The sequence below is a fragment of the Ixodes scapularis genome, unplaced genomic scaffold, assembly GCF_016920785.2.
Source record: "Ixodes scapularis isolate PalLabHiFi unplaced genomic scaffold, ASM1692078v2 PGA_scaffold1__304_contigs__length_218370807, whole genome shotgun sequence".
In the NCBI taxonomy this organism is placed as follows: Eukaryota; Metazoa; Arthropoda; class Arachnida; order Ixodida; family Ixodidae; genus Ixodes; species Ixodes scapularis.
In genome coordinates, this window is record NW_024609846.1 from 16417337 (window position 1) to 16439603 (window position 22267).

Genomic DNA, 22267 nt, shown 5'->3' on the forward strand with positions numbered 1-22267 from the left:
ACCAGCGAGCCAACCGTCGAGAAATAAATAAATAAAACGCACACAGACATTACACTTCACGTGGTAGGAGACTTCTACTTCCTTGTGGCTTGTACGTTCTTGGCTTTTCTTTGGTAAAACACATTTTCTGCTCTTCCCCTGCCAAACATGCAAAGGCTCTACTAGGACAATTTCTGAACCTGTACTTTTTTATCTTTTTCTAGGGACAACTTTTTTGCGAGAGAGAATGCTCTAAAGCGATTTTGGCGAAAATCAAGTCTTTCTTGGTATAAGGGAAAATTGAATCCCCGTCTGGGTAATTTTCTCTAGGCAATCTGCCAAATCTGATTAATTTTTTTTCCGTATCCGCCAGTTTACTGCAGATATTCGTAGTGATCGGCCCCTAATCCGAGGATATCCAGGCCTCTACACATGGGGTAGCATAGTACCAGGGTGATTTATTTAGACAGAATAAATTCCTGACTAATAGTCCGATTGAAATGGATTTGGTTATATTCGATCTGGAATCTACGACTGCGCCGATGAGGGCCCGTGGCGACTGCCAGCCATTTTGCCTATTGTCGAAAATATGATGTCCGTTTACTTGCATTTGTAATGTGCTAACGCACTGGCTTTGGTGCCAAACGAGAGATATTGTTCTAATCTGTCAATTTGAGCCATAAAAAGTGAGACAGCGAGCCTCATGCCCGTAACTTTGCCACCACTGCATCCCGAGCATGTCCTTAAAGTGTAGGGTGAGGAGTGGCCATAGGGTTGCTTGTGGAGCCAAAAGGTGGAGGCCAACTCCCTCCAGCTGTCAAAGCGTGATTGAAAAAAACAAAAAAACATAAAGGAATATTTTGAAGAGGGAATTTTGTACAGCGATGCATTTATCGATAATGCATGCAATTTGTTCAGGTAGCCCGAGCAGTGTGCGCCTTTGGGGGTACCGTGTGACCTTGAATAAAATTTGAAAAGTTGAGGAAGTGCAACTTAAAAATAAGTCCAAAGAATTTAACATTTTAGTAGGCAGGCCCGTATCACCAAAACCCCGTAAGAAATATAAGCAACTTATCTCAACAAAAAGGCTGTCTCTGATGGTGCAGATATGATTAGAAGAATCAGAGATGACAGAGAGGAAGTACACACGAACGAGTGCACGAGGACTAGAGTCAGGACGGAACAGCCAGCAGCCGGGGGCCAAGATTGAGCGTTTGGGACACGCGCGAATCCATGACTGGGCTGCTTGGCGCAAGTTACAAGAAAGCCGCATCAATTACGCTCCCAGAAGACTGCTTCCTGGAGGCTGCACCCCTACGTCCCACCACTCTGGTCCACCTACCTTCATCACTTCGCCCGGCTAAAACCTCACGGTTGTCAAGATACAGACGACACCGCATGCCCTGAATCTTTGAACTCACCCGGAGTGAATAAAAACAGGACTATCTTTTCTTTAAATATTTAATATAAAATTTATTTATTTTCCATAATTTTTAACATATAGCGGATATTATTACAGGGATAACCCTGGTTTCACAACGTTTTCTTTGTGGTTTTACAGCGTTCCGTTAGAGAGTGTAATAAATATTTGGACGCAAAATGTATTGCTGCGAAGTCGTATTCTACCCGTTAATGCAAACTTTTGATTAAGGGACCACTATTAGGATAAGAATGGACGGGAAGTCCATCGGGTGTCTCGCCTTCAGCGCCAGCTTCCTACCTTCGATAACGCCACAGCGTCTAGTAGACCTGGAGCGTTCAGGAAAAATCCACAGCACGGCAGTAACAAGCAAGCGCGTGCTGCAGGCCGGTCCTCCGGAAGACACTTCCTGCCGTTCTCAGACTGGCAGTGGCTGCAGAACTTGCATCTCGAAGAAAATATCCGCAACCTTGTGATACGCGCCTCGAAGCTGCTCAGAAAATGAAACTCACTTCATAGGATGGAATTACGTCTACTATGGTGCTTAAAGTGCCTACAGCATCCTCAAATCTGCTCCCTCGATTGCCGATTCATGACATCATAAACCGTCATGCTGTTTTTGTCTTGATGCATTAACAGCAGCGCAGGTGGATGTGCCAGACGCCTGTTCCTCTGCAAGTCACTCTGCAGCTTTACTCTCCACGAAAGCTTCGTCAGCCAGGGGTGGACACGCCGCGAAGACAGGAACACTCGTGTTCGATCGTGAGTTCTGCCGGAACCTCTAGGACTAGAGCGACAAGATTGCAGCATCCGACGGATGCTTGGATCGAATAGGACACTAAACAGACCTATGGAAGACGGGTTCCAGGTACCGTAATTCTGCGCCTGATGAGAAATTTCCCAAGAATCCGCAAGACAAAGAGAGGTAAACTTCGGGGAATTTTCACCGCATAAACAGCCTTTCGTTTACGTATTCTTTTATATATCTTAAGTACGATTTTACTAAGATAGCGCGCATACACGATTCTTTTCTTGTAGAGTCTTGGCTCTGGTGTATAATGAAATAAAGTTGTCCACAAAATAAGAAACCTTCGTGAAAAGTAAAGGATCGTCGTCGAGACCACATGATGATGGTCCTCCGGACACGATGCCTTGTAGAAGCCAGATGCTCCCAGACAGCTGCACCATTGGACCGCCACTGTCACCCTGAAGAAAAATAGAATTACGCTTATGGAAAGTGCAATTATTTGTTTCACTTACGCTTCATTCAAAATGAAAGTAGACATAGCCCTCATCTGAAAAAAAAACCGCCAAATAAATTTGCAGATCCTATGCTTAATATGAACGAGAAATAGGAATTCTGATGCAGTCATTAGTCGGTTCATTTCGTGGGGCCATTGAGCTACCGAGCTAAAAATCAGCAGTATTGAGATTTGAAAGTTCCTCAGTTCGAGTTTTGATAGCCTAAGCCAGCGTACTTTGCTTTCATTAAAGTTTTGAATTCTAAGTAATCACGAAACGGGAAGATCAGAAACTAAAAAAAAATTAAGTTCTAAAATCGATATAGTAAAGAACTAAACACACTTAAAAATATATACAAAAAATTATTATTATGATTCATGCGGTATGAAGTGGACTTGGAAATTTATGTTTAGGAATCTCTCCTTTCTAAGAGGCTATATTAAATCTTAATAAGGCTGTTTGTTGGTATGTTTTACTGTACATCGTTTTGTCTGTAGGAGAAACAATCTTTTATAAAACGACGTCTATACCTCTGGGGGGCACCCTTTAACCCTTCTTAATTAGGATAAAAAGATGGGCTAGTGTAGATGGGTAGGTATAACAATGCAGAATAAACATGGACCGATAAATAGAGCCAAAATGAACTCACAACTGAAGGTTTATTAAAAATAATATGCCATTAGTGCCGCCTATCTGGATGTTCCCTTTCTGTCAGGGGAAGTGACGGCGTACTCATACTTGTGCTCTCCTCTTGCTGTTTGATGCAAAATACCTCGTAAATTTCTCGACCTGTTCTATCTGCGCAAGTCCCGAGAAAGGTTGTTATCTCTAATTCCGGGTCGCATGGGTGAACTCATCGGAATGCACTACCAGTGTGCACTACGGTGGCTATTTTGTTGACCAGACATGTTCTCATGCCCTCTCGTTTATGGTCCTCACCGTTTAAACGAGAGCGCAGGAGAACATGCGTAGTCTACAATACAGTCGTCGTCGGGCAATCTAGTAGTGCGCTGAGATAGGTGCCCAGGCGACCTGGAATTGGAAAGAACAGCAAGTTTCGGGAGTTCCACAGAGCAAACAACCCGATATACTTACGAGGCATTTTGCTTCATAAAGCAAGTGTATCTTCGCGCCGTCGCAATAGCTGGCATACAGCGTTTTTCCTCTTGAACGAGCACCCAGATAGTCAGTACTAATAATATCCTGCTATCAATAATATTTCCGTTGTTAGTGCGGTTAATCTTTCTACCTCATGGTTTCTGTTTATTCAGTGCTTTTCTTTTAAACGCATTTTAGTACTTAACCTTACTATAAGCTCATCAAAATATACTGTATATTTCTAATTTTATAATATGTACACTAATATTCGTACTAAAAATATTGAAGTCTTCTGAAATAAAATCTTTCGCCTATTAATTGAGTATTATCTTACGCCGTCAAATTTACAAAGCAATTCTTTGAAAAAGTGTTTTATGAAAAACAAATTAAGTTAAATTGAAAGTACATTCTGCTTAACGGTTTTTGATTAATTACTACCTTCGAAGAAAGATTTTGACGTTCATGACTACTCTGTCACTGATATACGCCGGGTAGTGTCTTTCTAATAACTGCAATATCTGTAAGTTGCAGGAAGGATAGCTTACTTTGCAAGATGATCCAAAGTCGTGACCAGAGCAAGTAACACTTTCAGGAATCTGGCCTTTGTAAACTTGGTTGCACGTTTTGTTTGATACGATTTTCGTGCGGAATTGTTTCAAATACGGGGACAGCTCTCGTCCTTGATCTGCATTATTATAATGCATCAAAATCAACAAACACATAAAATAGTTACCTTAAATGTTGTATATTTGTGAGTTCCCAACAAGCTTTCTTTAAGGATCATGAAAAACTTCCACATTAAAGATGTTTGGATGTTAATGTTATCCCGCTTTATCTCAGAAGCGTTTAAAAGTTGCGTGAAAGTGAAACCTTACTGGCTGGAAGAAAAAGAAAAGAGTCTGGATTATTTTGGTTATTTTGTTAAACGCCCACATAACACAGAAGCACATATGTGAAAATCAATAATGCACAACAGCCATTAATAGAGGCTAGGCACGAATAAACTTGCTGAAAATAAACACAACCGAAGAACAAGAATATAATATATCTAAAAAAAATGTGTGATCAAACTTTCGGGGTAAATTATCTTATCGTTCTTCGTCACACTTGTATTTAATTCCTGGCATGTTCTGCTACAGTTACCATGTGTGTGCAATAAAATGTAGTGCACCAAAATGCTTTGGCTAGAAAAGAAACAGATAAATTCGATGCCATTATTTTTGTAAAGAGGTATTTCATAAATTAGAGTAAAGCAATTTTGTTAGCAAAAATCTAAATATGAGAAAGGGGGCAATAGACGGCGGTGGAATAGCACACAATGCCACACGCTGCTGCGCCTGTGCTTGAAGGGCGCACCGGATTTCGCGAAGGGGAGACACCAGGCTTGCTGGCATGTTCGTCCGAGAAGCCAAGCTAATCCAGTAGTAATGGAAGGGGGCCACTGAACTGTGGGCTGTGCTTAGAACTGCCCATGACCTCCACCAAACGTTAGTCTAATAACGTAAATACTACACAAAAAAAAGTTTTTCGTAGACAATTAAATTATTAAAAAACATTAAACGATATTTAAATCCACCTAAACCTTTATGAAAAAAATGAAAAAAAAAATGTTTCTCTTTTTATGTTAATTTTACATTAAACCTGACGTCAACACGGAAGTTCGTACTTTACGGTACTTACTCTGAAATCGTCCCCAGCCAGTAACATAGGTTTCAGAATTCACAACAATCTCCACCATGTTTTGAGGCAGACACACTGTCAATATAGTTTCGGTGAATTTGACTTTTTCTCGCAGAGTGAGCACTGCGATGTCATTCTGAAAGTAAGAGCGACTACCGGTGACACAGAGTTCCAAAGATATGCAATTAGACCTAGGACGCTTCTTGAACGTAAATTTTAACATTGAGTTCTGGGGAGGAGGTAGCTTGTCATATTGTTTCTTCAACTTTTTTTTTTCTCCAAGTTCCCTTACCGCTGTGATAGAAAATAAACGTACTAATAATAATATATGAAAAGGCTTGCAAGTTTGAAAAATTTTAGCCCTAAATACACACTCTTCTTTTTGACGTTGAGCCTAACATAAGCACTTGAAACGCCATGATGACTATTACAGGGGATATTGTATTATGCTAAACATATGTCTCGAGGAAGCGGTTGACCGGAATCTAGCGATTGGTTCTCTCAAGTGCTTTGCGGAGAAGTAAACGCATCGGACTTTTTAGAGTTGTTAAAAACTCAAAACATCTATGGTGAGTCATACGTTTCTAATCACAGTCTGTATTTTAGCTCATAACTAGGAATGCAATACTATCGATAGTACTATCGATAGTATTGATAGTCGTCAGAAATCTGACTGTCGATAGCACTATCGATAGTCGACTATCGAAAAACTATCGGAAAATTATCGATAGTCGACTATCGTAAACCTATCGATGGTACTGTCGACGATTTGCTATCGATAGTTTTGCAACACTAGTAGCTTGCGTCGCTCCCTCTTCTCTTTCTATCGCTTTATTTTTTTCAAATGGGACACCAGCTAGCCCAGGCAGTTAGTTACCATGCCATCATTGGTTCAGCTTTTAGGGATGGCGAAGACGGGAGTTTGGGCGAGAAGTGGAGAAAGGGAGGCGAGTGGCGGTGCGGCAACTGTGTTCGCTCTATAGTTCGTTGCAACTGAAGAAGGTAGGGCGACGGTAAGACGGGATGGGGGAGAGGAAGCAGAAAAAACGCTGAAGAGATGGGAAAACCTCTTCTCTTTAGTGTTCCGTCGGCTTCCTCCTCCCCGGCCCGTCTTACCCTCCCCTTACCTTCTTGAATTGTGACGGATTATAGTGGTGCAAAACTAACAATAGCACTATCAATAGTATCGATAGTCGTCAGAAATCTAACTATTGATACTAAAAAAACTATCGATAGTCAGAGATAATATAGTAAGGGTGCGGGCGAGGTGGTGAATGTTAACCATGTTCAATAACCTGAGACTGGGGCAGATGTGAACAAATAAGTCGAAGGTACAGAAAAGGACAAGACGACGTCTCAAACTCAGCTACCAGGTTTATTTAGTCCGCCTCCTTATATAGCCCACCATCAACCACCACCAACACAAAGGGGCAACCTCTAGAGAGGGCGTGGAAGCACGCACACTACACACATTGTCAACTTTTAGAGCGCAGCTCTTAGGCGCCCGTTTCCGGCTTGAGCGGCGTCGGCGTAACCGCGCGGTGCATTATGGGAAATGTCCTATAATGCACCACCCGAGCCCCCCGGGGTCATGTGACCCCCTCCCCCCGAGGTCACGTCACCCCCCCCCCCCTCCCCGAGGTCACGTGCCCCCCTCCACCGAGGTCACGTGACCCCCACCCCCGAGGTCACGTGACCGCCCCCCCCCCCCCCCCCCCGGAGGAGATTCAAGAATGAGAGGAAGAGGAGGATAAGGAGGTGAGGAGGAGGGAGGAGGCGCTTATCCTCCCCTCAGTACCCTTCCATCATTCTCCTCAAGAGCTGCGCCCAATTCGGCGTTACACGGAGTTGTAAACGGCTTTTACTTTCTTTTCTTCTAACCCTGTAGTTTTTGAGCGGGACGGCCTTGGGTCTCCGGCCTGGCTTCATGGAAGCGAACCTGTCTGGAATAAAGGATCCTACCGACCTGGATGGCATCTCTCCTTTCATCGACGTTTCCTGTACCACAAACGAAGACAAGCGCCAGGCAACCGAGGCAATTAACTTTTCCGTTATCAACCAGCTTCACCTCGGTCATTCCGGAACAGCCACATCGACACCCGCATCATCGATTGGCCCAGGAGGCCGGCCTCGTCACCGTGGATCGTCAGAGCGCATGGAAGCACGCACACGATGCGCATCGTCAACTTTTTTCTTCTAACCCTGCAGGTTAGTAGCCATGACGGTTCTTATTGTTTTAATTCTAGTGACGTCTGTCTAATAGTGCTTCCATGCCCAGAAGCTTTGGCGAATTCGTTCAGGGTGTTGTTGCTGCTGCTTGGAGGGGATGTAGAGACTAACCCCGGACCAACTAATATTGAACTATCTAAGCAGCTTGATGAAATGATGCGGGTGTTGCAGGATACAAATGCGCGAACTCAGAGGGTTGAGGAAGGGCAAAGTAGAATACTGAGCTTTATTAACGAACTACAACAAACCCACAACAGCCACAAGTCACGGTGAAAAATATCAGTCGAAAGGTTTCTGCGACTGAATTGAAGTCACCTTCAATCGATGTATTACACCGCCAGTTGGCTGGTGCCAGCCAATCTGTTCAGCGCATTCAAAACGAAAATCATGCTTTGCGCAGTAGATTAGACGAGATCTAGACCAGTCACGCCGGGATAATCTTGTATTTCATGGTGTAGACGATTGCCTTGGGGAATCCTGGGCCCAGGCGGAAGCGGAGGTGGTTTGTTTACTTTCAGATTTAGCTTCCTGTATTATATCGCGTGAACAAATCATGCGTGCTCATCGCTTGGGGCCTTTTCTAATGGGAAGGCGTCATCCTATTTCAGTGAAATTTCAATCTTTTAAAACTAGAGAAAGTGTCCTGCAAACCAAGTTAAAATTAAAAACCAGCCCTATTTCTGTTTCAGAAGATTTTAGCTTTTCAACTCGTTTAGCTCGGTGCAAACTACTGGAGTATGGACAGAGCCAGGAAAACCAGTTTAAGCTAAGTTAAAAGAAACGTTGTGTTAATAACCAGTGTTATGCGCACAATGAAATCGGAGACTGTATTTTTGAAGTAGTCATACCTCGTCGCGAGGTTTCTTCTATGACACCACTATCCGGTTTGCAAACAGCGTCTACTTCTATGTAACCTTAACAATCAGCATCAGGCAGAAAAGTGGTTTGGCCCTTTTTTAAGCGTTCCCGTTTTATTTACTAACATTCACAGTCTAATCCGTAAACGAGATGAATTGTGCTCAGTTGCCGACTCATGCGACGCCGACGTCATTGCTCTCACAGAGATATGGCTTTCTAGCAGTTGTCTGGTAGCGAGCTGTTTTATTGTAAAAAAACGTTTCAATAAATTTCGCTGCGATAGGCATGAGACAAGTGGCGGTGGTGGTTTGTTCCCGGTTGCTGACTCATTAGTTTCTTACCCTGTCATTGTAGCTTGTGAACTAGAGCTTTTTGGGGTTTGCGTTTCCTTTAAACATAAACAAACGATAATGGGCGTATATTATCGACCACCCACTAGCAGTTGTTAATTTAGGAATTTGTTATATAATTGAATTAACTAAATCACCCTCCAATATCCAGGAAAGCCAATCATATTAATGGAGGATTTCAATTACCCCAACATTATCTGGTCTAATGTATGTCCGGTTTGAACCCGTTCTCAACTGAAGCTAACGAGTTTATTAAACTCTGTTCTGATTTAACCTTTCTCAACTTGTCTCAGAGCCCACTAGGGTTACAAACCGTTCATCAAACATACTCGATCTCGTAGCAACAACGCATCCAAGCGTCATATCATCACTAACACACTTGCCACGTCTCAGTGACCATTCAGTTCTTCACTTTTCCTTAAATATTTCATTTGTTGCGCCTAAAATCTAAATAAAATTAATTCGTGACTACAGCAGAGCTGATTTTACGTCAATTAACTTGTACCTGTCTGAGTTTCTTAGTGATTACTTACCTGAGTTTTCAGAGCGCTCCGTTGAGTCTAATTCGATGCTGTTTAAAAATGTTGTAATATTAATTGAAAAGACATACCATCAAGGAAGATTCGTTGCAACACTAACTCGCCTTGGTTTAACTCTAATCTCAGGCGCCTACGAAATAGTAAAAAAAAAGACTGTTTCGCGCTGCCAAACGATCATCCGCTGATGCATGGTGGGCTGCGTACAAAACTGCAGATCAAGAATATACATCAGCTCTTACGGAAGCTTAATCACATTTTTTAATCATACACTAAATATCATATTATCAACTAATCCTAAACAATTTTGGAATGTAGTTAATTTCAAGTGTCAGTCCACATTGTTCTTCAATCATCTGACGGTATAGATATACTAGTAACTGAAAGTGCAAGTGCATTAAATGATGTTTTTAGTTTGTCATTTACAACCTCTGATGTTAACCAAGTACCGGTATTGTCATTTTTTTTATTTTTTGCCTATGGACCCAGTGGCAGTTGACGCGATAGGTATTGCTGGCATTATTACTAATATGAAGCTTTCGTCCTGCGCCGGAATAGATGGGATTAACAGCAAGTTCTTACAAATTGTAATATTTATTGTTCAATATTTCTTTCAAAACTTTATATGCAGTCTCTTAACCATGGCGTAGTCCCGAGCGATTGGGTGGTTGGGAAGGTTAAATAAACGTTTACATAAATCTGGCGAAAGACAAAACCCATCCAATTATCGACCAATTTCTTTAACATGTGTGCCATGTAAAATATTTCAACACGTCATTTACTCACAGCTGATAAATTATCTTAAAACTAATGACTTCTTCACAAGTTCACAAGATGGCTTTCAAAACAATTTTTATGTGAGACGTAACTACTATCCTCTACGCATGATCTCCATAATTCTCCTGATAATCATAATAAAACCGATTGTGTTTTTTTAGATTTCTCAAAAGCCTTCAACAAAGTTTCCCACAAACTCCTTCTTCATAAACTACAATCACTTAACATTGACTCCTGTATATTAAACTGAATTCATGCCTTTTTAACTAACCGCCCAGAATTCGTTGCAGTTATTAATACAAATTCGTGTACTGTTCAAGTAACCTTGGGCGTCCCACAGGGATCAGTGCTTGGTCCGCTCCTCTTTCTTATTTACAATAATGATTTGGTGCAGAACTTGTCGTCTTCTATTTGCCTCTTTGCTCACGATTGCGTAATCTACCGGAAAATAACTGATATATCTGACTCTATTCTACAATCTGACCTTAATCGTATATCACTGTGGTGTAACCAGTGGCTAATGGAATTGAACACTAACAAAGGCAAATCGATGAGAGTGTCAGGTGCTCAATCGGTGAGTTATACTTATCATCAAAACAGTAATCCCCTCGCTTCAGTGTCTGTTTACACATATCTTAGTGTTCATATAACTTGTAACCTTTCTTGAAAGATTCATATTGAATATGTAATTAACAGTGCTAACCGTATGTTAGGACACTTAAGAAAAATATTTTTCCTCGCTCCGTCTTCATTAGAACTAACCATGTACAAAACACTAATCCCTCAAAAATTGCAATATCCCTAGTAAAAAAAATCATTTGTATGAGAAATTTCTTGTGTCCAATAAACACATATGAATCATACAAGATATATAAGAACATAAAAGAACATATAAGAACCATATACGAATTATATGAGAACTATATAAGAATTATATAAGATATATAAGAACCCCATAAGAAACTTATAAGAAAGTTCCCACTAGTTTCTCATATGGTGCTTGTGTGTTCTCATATATCTTATATAGTTCTTATATAGTTCTTATATAGTTCTTATATGGTTCTTATACGGTTCTTATATGTTCTTATATATCTTGTATGATTCATATGTGTTTATTGGACACAAGAAATTTCTCATACAAATGAAAATTTTCAGTAGGGATGCTGCTACTGTGTGGAACCCCGCTCACTCGTCACTAATTACTCATGTTCAATCCATTCAAAACCGCTCAGCTCGTTTTATATTGACAAACTATCATCGCACTGGCAGCGTTACTACCATAAAACATACTTTAGGTCTGCCGTTACTAACTCACCGCCTAAAAATCTCTCGTTTGGGTCTTTTTCATAAAAATTTCATCATATTGTTACCCTTCGTCATAAACTAATTACTCGACCATTCTACATATCTGCTCGCATTGATAATAGCCATAAGGTTGGTATTCCAAATTTTAAAACTTCATCATTTCAATATTCTTTTATGTTACAAACATCTACAGACTTGAACCACCTTCCCGCCTCGATTGCTAACATTACTGATATTGTTTTGTTTAAAAATGCTATTACTAATATGTGCACTTTATAGTTAATATTTTACAGCTGTCTCCCCTCTTCAATGTACTTACCTTGAAGGTATTTGAAATAAATGAAATAAATAAACCAGTTCAAACGCCAAACCCTCCAATCGGCCACTACCTACACAAAGGGGCAACTTCTAAACAGTCCAAACGCCAAAGCCTCTAATACACAAAGTAGTACTATGGACGGCCTTCAAGCCGATTCACAAAGATAACTCTACAATCTCACCCAAAATTTAACAAAAGAATCAGTACCTATTTCATTACAGAAACACAAACAATGTTTTCTTTACGCACACACAAAAAAAAACTTTTTTGCCAGCGATGAAGGGATGACACACGCTTAATCTAAAACGGGGCAAAGGTACACACATAAAGAAAAAGAAAAAAAATTATACTTAAAAAAAAAACTTTTGGAATTTTTACCGAACTGTAACAAAGCCTGATTTATGCAATTGCCTAGAGATTTTATCCGCACAGTCTTCCCTAATAGTCTTTTTGCATCATTCCTCTCCTTGTGGATGATTTCTGTCCCCGACCAAATCGCAGTGCAGTCATTACATTCGTGTACATGTTTTGCGATTTCTGAGTTCGGTGCATTGTTGTTCACGTTTTTTTTTTGCTTTTTCGTTCATTTAATTTGTCGTTGATACATCGTGATGTCTGTCCTAAATATTTAAACCCGAATTCCAGTGGTATCTCATACACAACACCACTCTCGGAATTTACGGATTTTTCTCGATGGTTCTTTTCGCAGTTATTCGCACCTTTTTGAGATGGCGTCAATCTACTGAGTTTAAAATCCGAGCCAAAGACCGTGTCTACTGATTGAAGGGTTTGGCGTTGGAACTGGTTAAAGGTCGCCCCTTTGTGTTGGTGGTGGCTGATTGTGGGCTATAAAAGGAGATGGACTAAATAAACCTGGTAGCTGAGTTTGAGACGTCATCCGGTCCTTTTCTGTTCCTTCAACTTATTTGTTGACTTCTGCCCCAGTATCAGGTTATTCAACATGGTTATCGATAGTTGACTATCGAAAAACTATCGATAGTACTATCGATAGTTCTGAGACACTATATCGATAGTCTTGGAAAAACTATCAATTGTATTGATAGTCAATTTATCGATAATTTTGCATCACTACTCATAACGTGTTTATTAAAAAAATCACTTTCCAAGACACATGCATTTTTGGTCGACACACCTACGCTGGGAATTTATATTTGAAAGGGTAAATTGCGTCCCCTATCTGACAAGAACTTAAAGGTGTTCGAACTTTCCGAAATAAGTACCGTGTTGGGCGGCTGGTATAGCGGATGGGCGCATATTTCCTCCACGAGGTAAGACTCCTCTCCAGCGTCTTCCGTGTCCCTCATGTGAGCACCAAGGTGGACACGGATCGTGGCTGGGCTTTTATTTCTGCACAATAGAGAAGCAGCAACGCTCACGCGTGAATCAAAGTCGAAACTGCAAAAGGTCTCACTCAGACCTAACAGAGATTCATAAAGGTCATGCGGACAGCGAGTCGTTTCTTCTTTTGCAGGGGTTGCGGTGACGTCAGAACAATGCCGAGTTCTGATTGGCTCTGATTGGAAATATCTTAGGCATACCTGAATGCTAAAAGCCTTGAGATCTACCCACTATTTCTTTCAATCAGCCAATAAGAGCTCGGCGTTCTGGCATTATCGCAACCCCTATGCAAAAAGCAGACGAACTTGCTCTCCGCATACGTCTTACGGCTGCCATTCCACGTCACAAAGCATAAAATCCTTAAAGCTAACGGCTTCTATGGTATGTAGTAGAATTACGAAAACAGAATATTAATTTAAAAAAGAATGTGACAAAAACTCAGATGTTTTGCCCTCTATACAGACGGCGTCACATTTATACACAAACGGTATGACGAGGAGGGCTTGCGTGTCTGGAGCACTTACCAAATGCCAGGAAATGTTTAACGCGGTGGTAGGTGCCTTCAAAATACCTCTGGTGAGGAAATTTGTACTTCCATCTATTCGGATAACAAGTTCGAAACAATCAAAGGCAAGGATATGTGGTGTAGGGGCTTGTATACCTCTAAGGTAGTTTCTGAGTTCACGTTCCTAGAGAACTCGAAGACGACCAGTCAGGCCGAACATAATAAAGATGCCAGCAAATGACGAAGCTAAGAATACAATTAAATCTGAAAATATGCAATGTGTGCAAGTACAAGGCTCAAGTGAAACGTCATGTTTGTAGTTGCGTAGAGGGCTAAGATTTTTTCTTATCGTATTCGGAGCTGGGTCATTCCATGCCAAAGGAGACGGCAATTTTCGTAATATTTTCGATATGCATGAAAAAAATAATATGAATAAAGACACATTTGAAAGTAAGGATGACTAAGTTTGAGGGCTGAATTATGTTTATTTTTGCTGACGTCATGCTCCGAAGTGCCGGGAATTTGAGAAAACCTCCTGTATTTAAAAAAATTAATGAAAAAAAGCTATTCTCCCCACATAATTTTACGTTTGCATGCAATCAAGCATAAATATATTCTATCTTATCTTGAAAGAAAAACACCTTACGGCGCCATTTTGGGTCCAGACAGGCATCCAAACCTGAGTAAACTTTTAAGATTTCTTGATTTTTTTTAGTCAACTTGAAATTAACATTTGACTAAGAAACTTTTTCTACTTATTTTTATAAACCTTATACTCGACTAGGTTTCATTACAACAGTAAAAAATTATTCGGACAGTTTTTAATTAAATGGTGAATATGACACTTTCTTCAAAAACTGCCCTACAGAGGGTAAAAAAAAGCCATGTGGGCAACGGTGCTCGCATTTTCTGAAATAGCCAAAAGTTTAACCGACCCCATCTGTTCAACATATCAAAAAATTGGAAAAGTACTTTGTGTTATTTTGGAGTAGTTAGTTTTTAAATATGAGACAGAACGGCATCACCTCCAGGCGTCCACCTCGTCGGGAACGCACGCCGTCGTCTGCTACGGTCGAGTGAAACACTGCACGGTTTACTTACTTTCGTTAATTATATTTGTATAGCTAAAGCTGAGGATCTTGACATTATGACATGTCTATTTATAGTGACTAGAGAGTGCATATTTTTTTTTCTCTAAACTATATGTCCGGGTGCGCTTGCAAGTAGAATAGCGACAACTCGAAATATTGTTTGGGATACTTTTTATCAAAGCCGGAACAAAGCACATTTGCAGCTCACCGACGTTTTTGTTTCTTATGTAGATAAATATAAAATATAGTCAAGAAATACTATATCACATTTAGAATATCAGTGTTTCATTAGCTTTCAGTTCATGTCATAGGCTAGAACACTGCGCACGTCTGGAACGTCACGGCTGTGAACCGTCTGCCGCGATTTCTTAAATTCGCATGGAAAACTTCCTTTACGATGGACGTGGGTGTTATTTTAGCCACCACGTAATAATATTCTTTTGGCACGCTAATTTGAAGGCTTTAATTCCACTTTACATGTGTTTAGGTGACTGGAGACAAAGCCGTCGTCTACTAACCGAGTTTGCGAACGCAGACGGTTCATCAAATTGGTTAGCAGACGGCGCGTCTTCCCTTTTTGGTCATACTGCGTTTACTTGTAAAAAATGAAATAGTGAACGCTGGAGTTCGTCAACGATGCCGAGCGATAACGGTGATTTTCCTCCTTTTCAACGAAAAAGTATTGAGGTGCAAATACATAGTGCAACTGAAATACAGAGAGGGAAACATTAAAAGAAGCAGAAAACTAAGAGTGGATATTCAGGCCAACGGCCATTCGAAGGTTATAACACAACAAAAGCATGTTGCGTGTTTACCACTTGTAAAATATATGTCTCCCCTATATGAAAAAAAGTTATGTGTTGTGCTCCTATCGAAAACCCCTAAATTTGAGTATTCGCCTGCCCTTTCTAGTATATTGATATCTTATCTGAGTGACATCTGTACATAGTATTTCTGGACTATATATTACATTCATGTACATCAGAAAAAAAGAAATGTCGATGAACTACAAATGTGCTTTGTTTCGGCTTTGATAAGAAGTATCCCAAACAGTATTCGAGTTGTCGCTATTCAACTTGCAAGCGCACCCAAACATATTGTTTAGACCAAAAAAAAATAACCCCTTTCTAGTCACTATAAATAGACATGTCATAATGCCAAGATTCTTAGCGTTAGCTATACAAATATAGTTAACGAAATTAAGTTCCCCGTGCAGTGTTTCGCTCGACCGTACCAGACGACGGCGTGCGTTGCCGACGAGGTAAACACCTGGAGGCGATGTTGTTCTGCCTCATATTTAAAAAATAATTTCTCCAAAATATCAAAAAGTACTTTTCCAATTTTTTGATATGTTGAACAGATGGGGTCGGTTAAACTTTTGGCTATTTCAGAAAATGCGAGCACCGTTGCCCACATGGCTCTGTTTTACCCTCTATAGGGAAGTTTTTGAAGAAAGTGTCATATTCACCATTTAATTAAAAACTGTCCGAATAATTTTTTACTGTTGTAATGCAACCTAGTTGAGTATAATGTTTATAAAAATAAGTAGAAAAATTTCTTAGTCAAATTTTAATTTCAAGTTGTCTAAAAAAAATCAAGAAATCTTAAAAATTTGCTTCGGTTTGGAGTGCCTTCCTGGACCCAAAATGGCGGCGTAAGGTGTTTTGCTTTCAAGGTAAGATAGAATATATTTATGCTTGATTGCATGCAAACGTAAAATTATGTTGTAAGGATAGCTTTTGTTCAGCAATTTTTTGAAATACAGGAGGTTTTCTAAAATTCGCGGCACATTGGAGCATGACGTCAGCAAAAATAAACATAATTCAGCCCTCAAACTTAGCCATCCTTACTTTCAAATGTGTCTTTATTCATATTATTTTTTTCAAGCATATCCAATATATGACGAAAATTGCCGTCTCCTTTGGCATGGAATGACCCAGCTTCGTCATTTGCTTGGATGTTTCCTTTGTTTGACTTAATTGGCTACGCCCGCGTTCTTTAGAAAAATTAGTCACATGCGCCAGGGGAAAGCTCTAAAAAAATATTTACGATAACTGAGTCAAAATTTCAATTCATAGTACTCGACCTTCTCTTTGTAAATCTTTTGTTAGATAAAATATCGCTTGTTTATTATTTTCTAGATCAGATGCACGTCAGAAAAAAAAAGAGCACGCTCTCGCGCACACGTATTACATGACTACAGACTTAAACGAGCCTAGTAAAATATACTAATCTGGTCTTTTTAAAGCACTGAGTACATTAAACAACGAAATTAAGGTGTGGGAGACTCGTTTTATTTTAAAATATTTAAATATCATAGCAAAACGTCACCCTCAAGTGGCTAACAAAAGATTCCAAAATGTTTCCTAAATATAAAAATATAGATTTTTATCAAACCTAGATCGCTGAATGCTACTTATTCTAAAATATTTACATGCCAAATTCGGCTAAGATAAAACAGTATTAAGAACAGGGCCCTCTCTCGATATGTGTGAAGGTGCTCCAAATATACATAAAAAGAAAAAAAAACATTTTCCAATATTACCATAGATGAGTAGTGATACGCGTTCGCGGCTGGACGTGTTGCCGGGTTCACCACTTCCTTGGAGACCACCACTACTCTCGTTCCAAACTCTCGGCATTATTAATGCATAACGCGTGTTTAACTGGGGCAAATCAATAGGGGTGACGCGTCGGTGCACTTGTGCCGAACAGTGAGTCAAAGGGCTGGTACACCTCATGCAATAAGCATTTATGGGAGCTTTTAGACTCATTAGGGTTTAGTACCGTTTCCTTTTGGTTATTAGATGAAGCGTCCGTGTTCCTAAGTAAGGTTGCCATAAAGAGCGTACTATGTAAACATACATTTTTTTCTTGCCATGAAATTTTTGGTTATGCATTCAGCAATTTAGCACAACGTGCTCCTTTTATTATAAAAAATATGTACGAAATGTAAGGGGTGCTTGAGAGCGCACGAAGATGTCTTAAAAAAACAATCTTCCCTACCGAAAAACTTAGTATAACCTTTCGCTGTCTAGGCTTTGGAATTGGAAATCTATCTGGAGTTTCCCTGGATTTCCAGTTTTTAGAAAATGTTCCTTTGTCTGCAATTTGTATTTCGCATTTCCAGAAATAGATATCCTGTTTTATAATCCAGATAGGGAAAGTGATACTGAGTTTTTCGGTAGGGTTATCCTTTCGTACTCAATGATTTCAAAATAAATAAAGCACGCTTTAATCAATACTCGATTCATGACCAAGGATTTCTCAGGTATTAGAGTTTCGCGTGTGTACGTCGTCCAGTAGAGTTTTAATTGCATAATTAATGGCATGCCTCAAAAGGGAACAATATTTGCATGCAAAAACGCGTAGATGTAGAAGATGGATTCTATACCAAAGAGGCACAATCGGATAGAAAGGTACTCACAACAGACAATGTCGGGCGGTTACCACGTGCTTCTCAGATACGAGAACACCCGAACATATAAAGAACGGAAAGAGCGCATTGGTGTATATCCCAGCGTGCCAGGGCCAGCTGCCCGGCACGGCTTCGCGTCCACCGTATATGCGGTCTTCTTCGTCGAGGACAGGTTGAATCCGAGGACGACCACATGGTTCTAGAAAACACGTGGACTTTCGTTATATCTTTATATACAAGCGAAAGTACCCACGTAATATCTGTGGGACTTCACACGTGCGACAGTAAACCGAAGTAGTCAAAGGATTTCGATTCAAAGCTAGGAAATTTCACAATTTTCCCATATTCCATACTGTGATCAGAGTTCATCACAATTTGATATCTATAGACTTTTTTTATCGCTTATCAACCGGGCGATAAACGCCGAGTCACTGAGATGGGGAAGCACGCGCAGCGTCTGATAAACCGCAAACCAGAACAACAGCGCTTGCTCAGGTCTTCCACAGCCCAGGGGCCCTAAACTCGTCGAACACAATGTTGGAGCCCAAAGTTCGCGGAGCGCGCTGATTGGACGCCGGCGAAAAAAGCGCCAAGTCGTCGCCAAGATAGTCCAATCAGTGCCCTCCTTGAACTTCGGCCCCGACTTTGCGTTTGACGAGTTTAGCGCCCCAGCAGACAAAAAAGAGGGCAGCGCGCAGAAGGCAATTTTTGCAAAAGTCGACAATGTATTTCACACTACGTCCAAAAACCGCACCAAAAGTGCACCATCACGCCGTTCGTCGCTTTGATGCGTTTCCTATCAGCGGTTGAACCAACGACGCAAAGTGAGTCCGCCGTGGTCGAGCACTTTTTCTGTGCTCGAACGGGTGAACGGGCAGTGGGTGAACGCGAACGGGCAGTGGGTGAACGCACAAAACAGCGAGCGCCGTGACGGTGCGCTTTTAGCGCTATTTGATTGGCTGCATCAGACTGGTGAGTCGGTTGCCCTTGGACTTGGTGTGAAACGGAGGTTGGAAATTTGCCTCCATTCTTATATTTCATATCTTCGGAACGAGGACATTGCAAAATAATAATACAACACCCCCTCCCCCCCCCCCCCCCCTTAAATAAAAAAAAAACTGTTTTCAGTGTTGCCATAGTAGAAATTGAAGGCAATTGAGCGGAACGACGATACCTTTAAATATTCCTGCTTCCTTGGCGGAATATTTTAGATTGAAACTCTTTGCATCAAGAAATAGTGAAGAGTGTCAATAGAGACGTGTTTGGAAGGTAATTCAGTCAGTCGTAGATTGGAAGTTAACTAACTATTCCTGCCATTGTGATTTATTTATTTATGTGTATTGGCAATCAGTGTTGCGGATTGGGCACCCCCATTCCATTCTAATTCCATTCCGGGAATTAGTGTTTTCGATAATTCAATTCATTTCAACTCCTAGGATTGGGGCAACTGGGCCCATTCCCACTCCTGTAATGGCTCAACCGTTCCATTTCATTCCTCTAATTCCTATCCGTAAAAATTAGCACTTGACAGCTACATTCTGCATGAGCAGCATAAAGGCCTGTTCACACATACAGCGGAGCGCTAAGTTAGCGCTACGTGAGCGCTCGAAGGAGCGGTCGTGTGGCGCTTCCTTGCGCGTGACGTAGCACTCGGTTAGCGCAACAGCAGCGATCTGTTAACACTCCAGAAGCGCTATGTTAGCGCTACAGAAGCGCTCTCACGCTCCTTGTGCCGTGCTTGCTGCTGCGGAACAGCGCGTGCACGGCGATTCCTTTGTTGTTGTTTTTCCTTTGGAATTGAAAGAAGAGAAAGTAAAAGAGCCGCTCTCCAAGTAAAGGGTCGGGCAGTGCGATCCAGAGCCATGGACTCTGAGCGACTACTTTATTGGGTACGATCTCATCGCTTTCTATTCGATATGCGTGACCCTGGTTTCAAAGACACGCAGTTAAAAACCTTCAAAAGAGCTCTGTCTCGGTCCCTCAGTTTGGGAGTGAGGTTCGCCGGATACCCGCCGGTCTCGGTGCCGAAAAATTTCGCGCACCCAAAAAATTCTTCTGTATGCTTCTAGGCGTGAAGTCGTCCACACACATATGCACTAATTGCGTATGTAAAAGCATTTGTCGGGTTTTTATTTCAGCATCCCACATGTCCGCCATGGTGCTGCTGATGCACACCCAACCACAGGAACCGGAACCGCGGCGCACGCGCTAATCGGCAGCACCGCGGTACAAGAAGGGCTACTGAAGCGATAACGCGGCGTTACTGAAGCGCTAACAAGGTGCTACTAGAGCGCTATTCACGCGCTCTATTAGAACGAAGTCACGCGCTAGGAAACGCCACATGAGTGCTCCTTCGAGCGCTCACGTAGCGCAAACTTAGCGCTCCGCTGTATGTGTGAACAGGCCTTAAAGCTGACATTGTCAAACGCATATACACAATAGCAAAAAATGCTAAATGCCTCAAACAAGCACTGATCTTACTAAGCTCACGGTGCGGGATTGCCCGGGGGTGACTCGAAGCGTCCGCAGCGGTCCATCGCAAGGTGAAACAAGGTATGCAGAGATTAAAGCAAAAAAAAAAAAAGATATGAGTGGGCATCCGCTATCTTGCTTGTAACCCAAACCCACTTGAATGTAAAACAAATAACACAGAAAACAAGCATCCCAACAAAGACCAAGTAAAAGGCGGACTTATACGGAAAAATGCAGTATAAAAAAAAACAAGCGTCGGAGCAAGGCGCGAGAGAAAAGTGAGAAGTGAATCTCGCTTTTTTTTTTTTTTTAATGCCGAAGCACACATAGATTTCGCACTTCAAAGGAGTGCGCGCGAATGAACGTGGAAGGCAGCAGGGTTGGCTGCCTGATAAACAACGGTCCTCGAACTATAAGAAAACAATAACCGATCATCTTTCTGTGGTGGCGTGCGTGTCAACGAGTTATCACAGCTCTGCGAGTTATGAGTTGCCCCCCGCTCCCAGATCTCAGCCTGTATCCGCGCGTGCATTCGCCATGCCGTCACAAAAAAAAAAAAGAAGAAAAAAAAAAAGAAAAAAAAGCAATACAAGAAGCATGATGAGGAGCCGTGCATGGCGGTTTCTTGCTTTGCCGCGCTTCCTTCGTTTCTTTTCCTTGGTGCTTGGTTTCCTGTTTAGCTCCCGTGTAACACCAGTGAAGCCCGTCGTCTGCACGTCCGTGAAAGGCGCCACCGCCACTGCCTCCCCCCTTTGGCCTTTGCTCCGACGCTTGTACTTTGCATTGCTAGCAGTTTCCCGCGCATCCTTTTTTTTCGTCCCAGCAACTGACTTGGCTTTGTTTAGCTGAACGTAACCCCCCCCCCCCCCTCCACCCCTCCCCCCCAAAAAAGTAAATAAATAAATAAATAAATACAAAGAACCGGGCCCATTCCATTTCCATTTCATTCCGGGCAAAATGCATCTAATTCCATTCCCCTCAACGTTGCCGCCATTCCATTCCCATTCCATTCCGGGGTCGCGAAAATGTGGAATGATTCCGGAATCATTCCAACTCCGGGGTGGCAACTCCGCAACACGGTTGGCAATCGTCGTGTAGAGGAGACTCTACACTTAGAGTTCACGTTTGGTACGTCATCCATATATAGCACGTGTTTCTTAATTCTTTTTTGTTGTAAATTTACTATGTTTTTATACTCACGCGTGCTTCGACTGCAGTTTGTCTTTTTTATTATTATGCGACGCGTAAGAAAGTCTTTTTTTCATGTGTACATCTACACTCCTCTAACAGCCCCGAAAATCTAACACTGTAAATAAATAAATGGATAATTAATGAATGGAACTTACCTAGTTCCAGTCCAAGTGCTACAAGCAGGTGTTCGAAGAAAAAAATGCAGGACAGAGGTTTCATAATCATAGCCTGAATCTATTCTCAGCACGTGAGCAGTTTCTGAACCACCGTGCAAATGTTTTTGCTTGGGAACCTCACACGCCTGCGCTTATAGATAAGACTGCCCTGCGAGTTCTGATATGGTGTCCTTTATATGAAGCAATCGCTAGAGCGCCATAAGTCGTTTTATCGTGCGACATTGGGTGTGTCGCTATCAGACAGAAACCGGGTGTTTTATCT

General features: G+C 41.5%; 1 protein-coding gene across 1 annotated transcript; it reads right to left on the reverse strand.

The window, feature by feature from the left end:
- Window positions 1-1426: 1426 nt before the first annotated feature.
- On the reverse strand, window positions 1427-22154 carry LOC115316329 (chymotrypsinogen B). The gene is made up of 6 exons (XM_040223538.2): window positions 21985-22154; window positions 18176-18365; window positions 13035-13161; window positions 5420-5555; window positions 4285-4424; window positions 1427-2605 (listed from the first exon to the last, which is right to left on the reverse strand). Exons 1-6 carry the CDS (start codon window positions 22052-22054, stop codon window positions 2402-2404), a joined length of 867 nt encoding a protein of 288 aa, XP_040079472.1. The 5' UTR covers window positions 22055-22154; the 3' UTR covers window positions 1427-2401.
- Window positions 22155-22267: the final 113 nt, after the last annotated feature.

Excerpts from the sequence above, each read along its gene's own strand:
- LOC115316329 (XM_040223538.2), bottom strand. The coding sequence starts at position 22,054 with ATGATTATGAAACCTCTGTCCTGCATTTTTTTCTTCGAACACCTGCTT. Across the intron at positions 5,556-13,034 it reads TATACCAGCCGCCCAACACG|AATGACATCGCAGTGCTCAC; the intron begins GTACTTATTTCG and ends TCTTACTTTCAG. Across the intron at positions 4,425-5,419 it reads TGGCTGGGGACGATTTCAGA|ATCAAGGACGAGAGCTGTCC; the intron begins GTAAGTACCGTA and ends ATAATAATGCAG.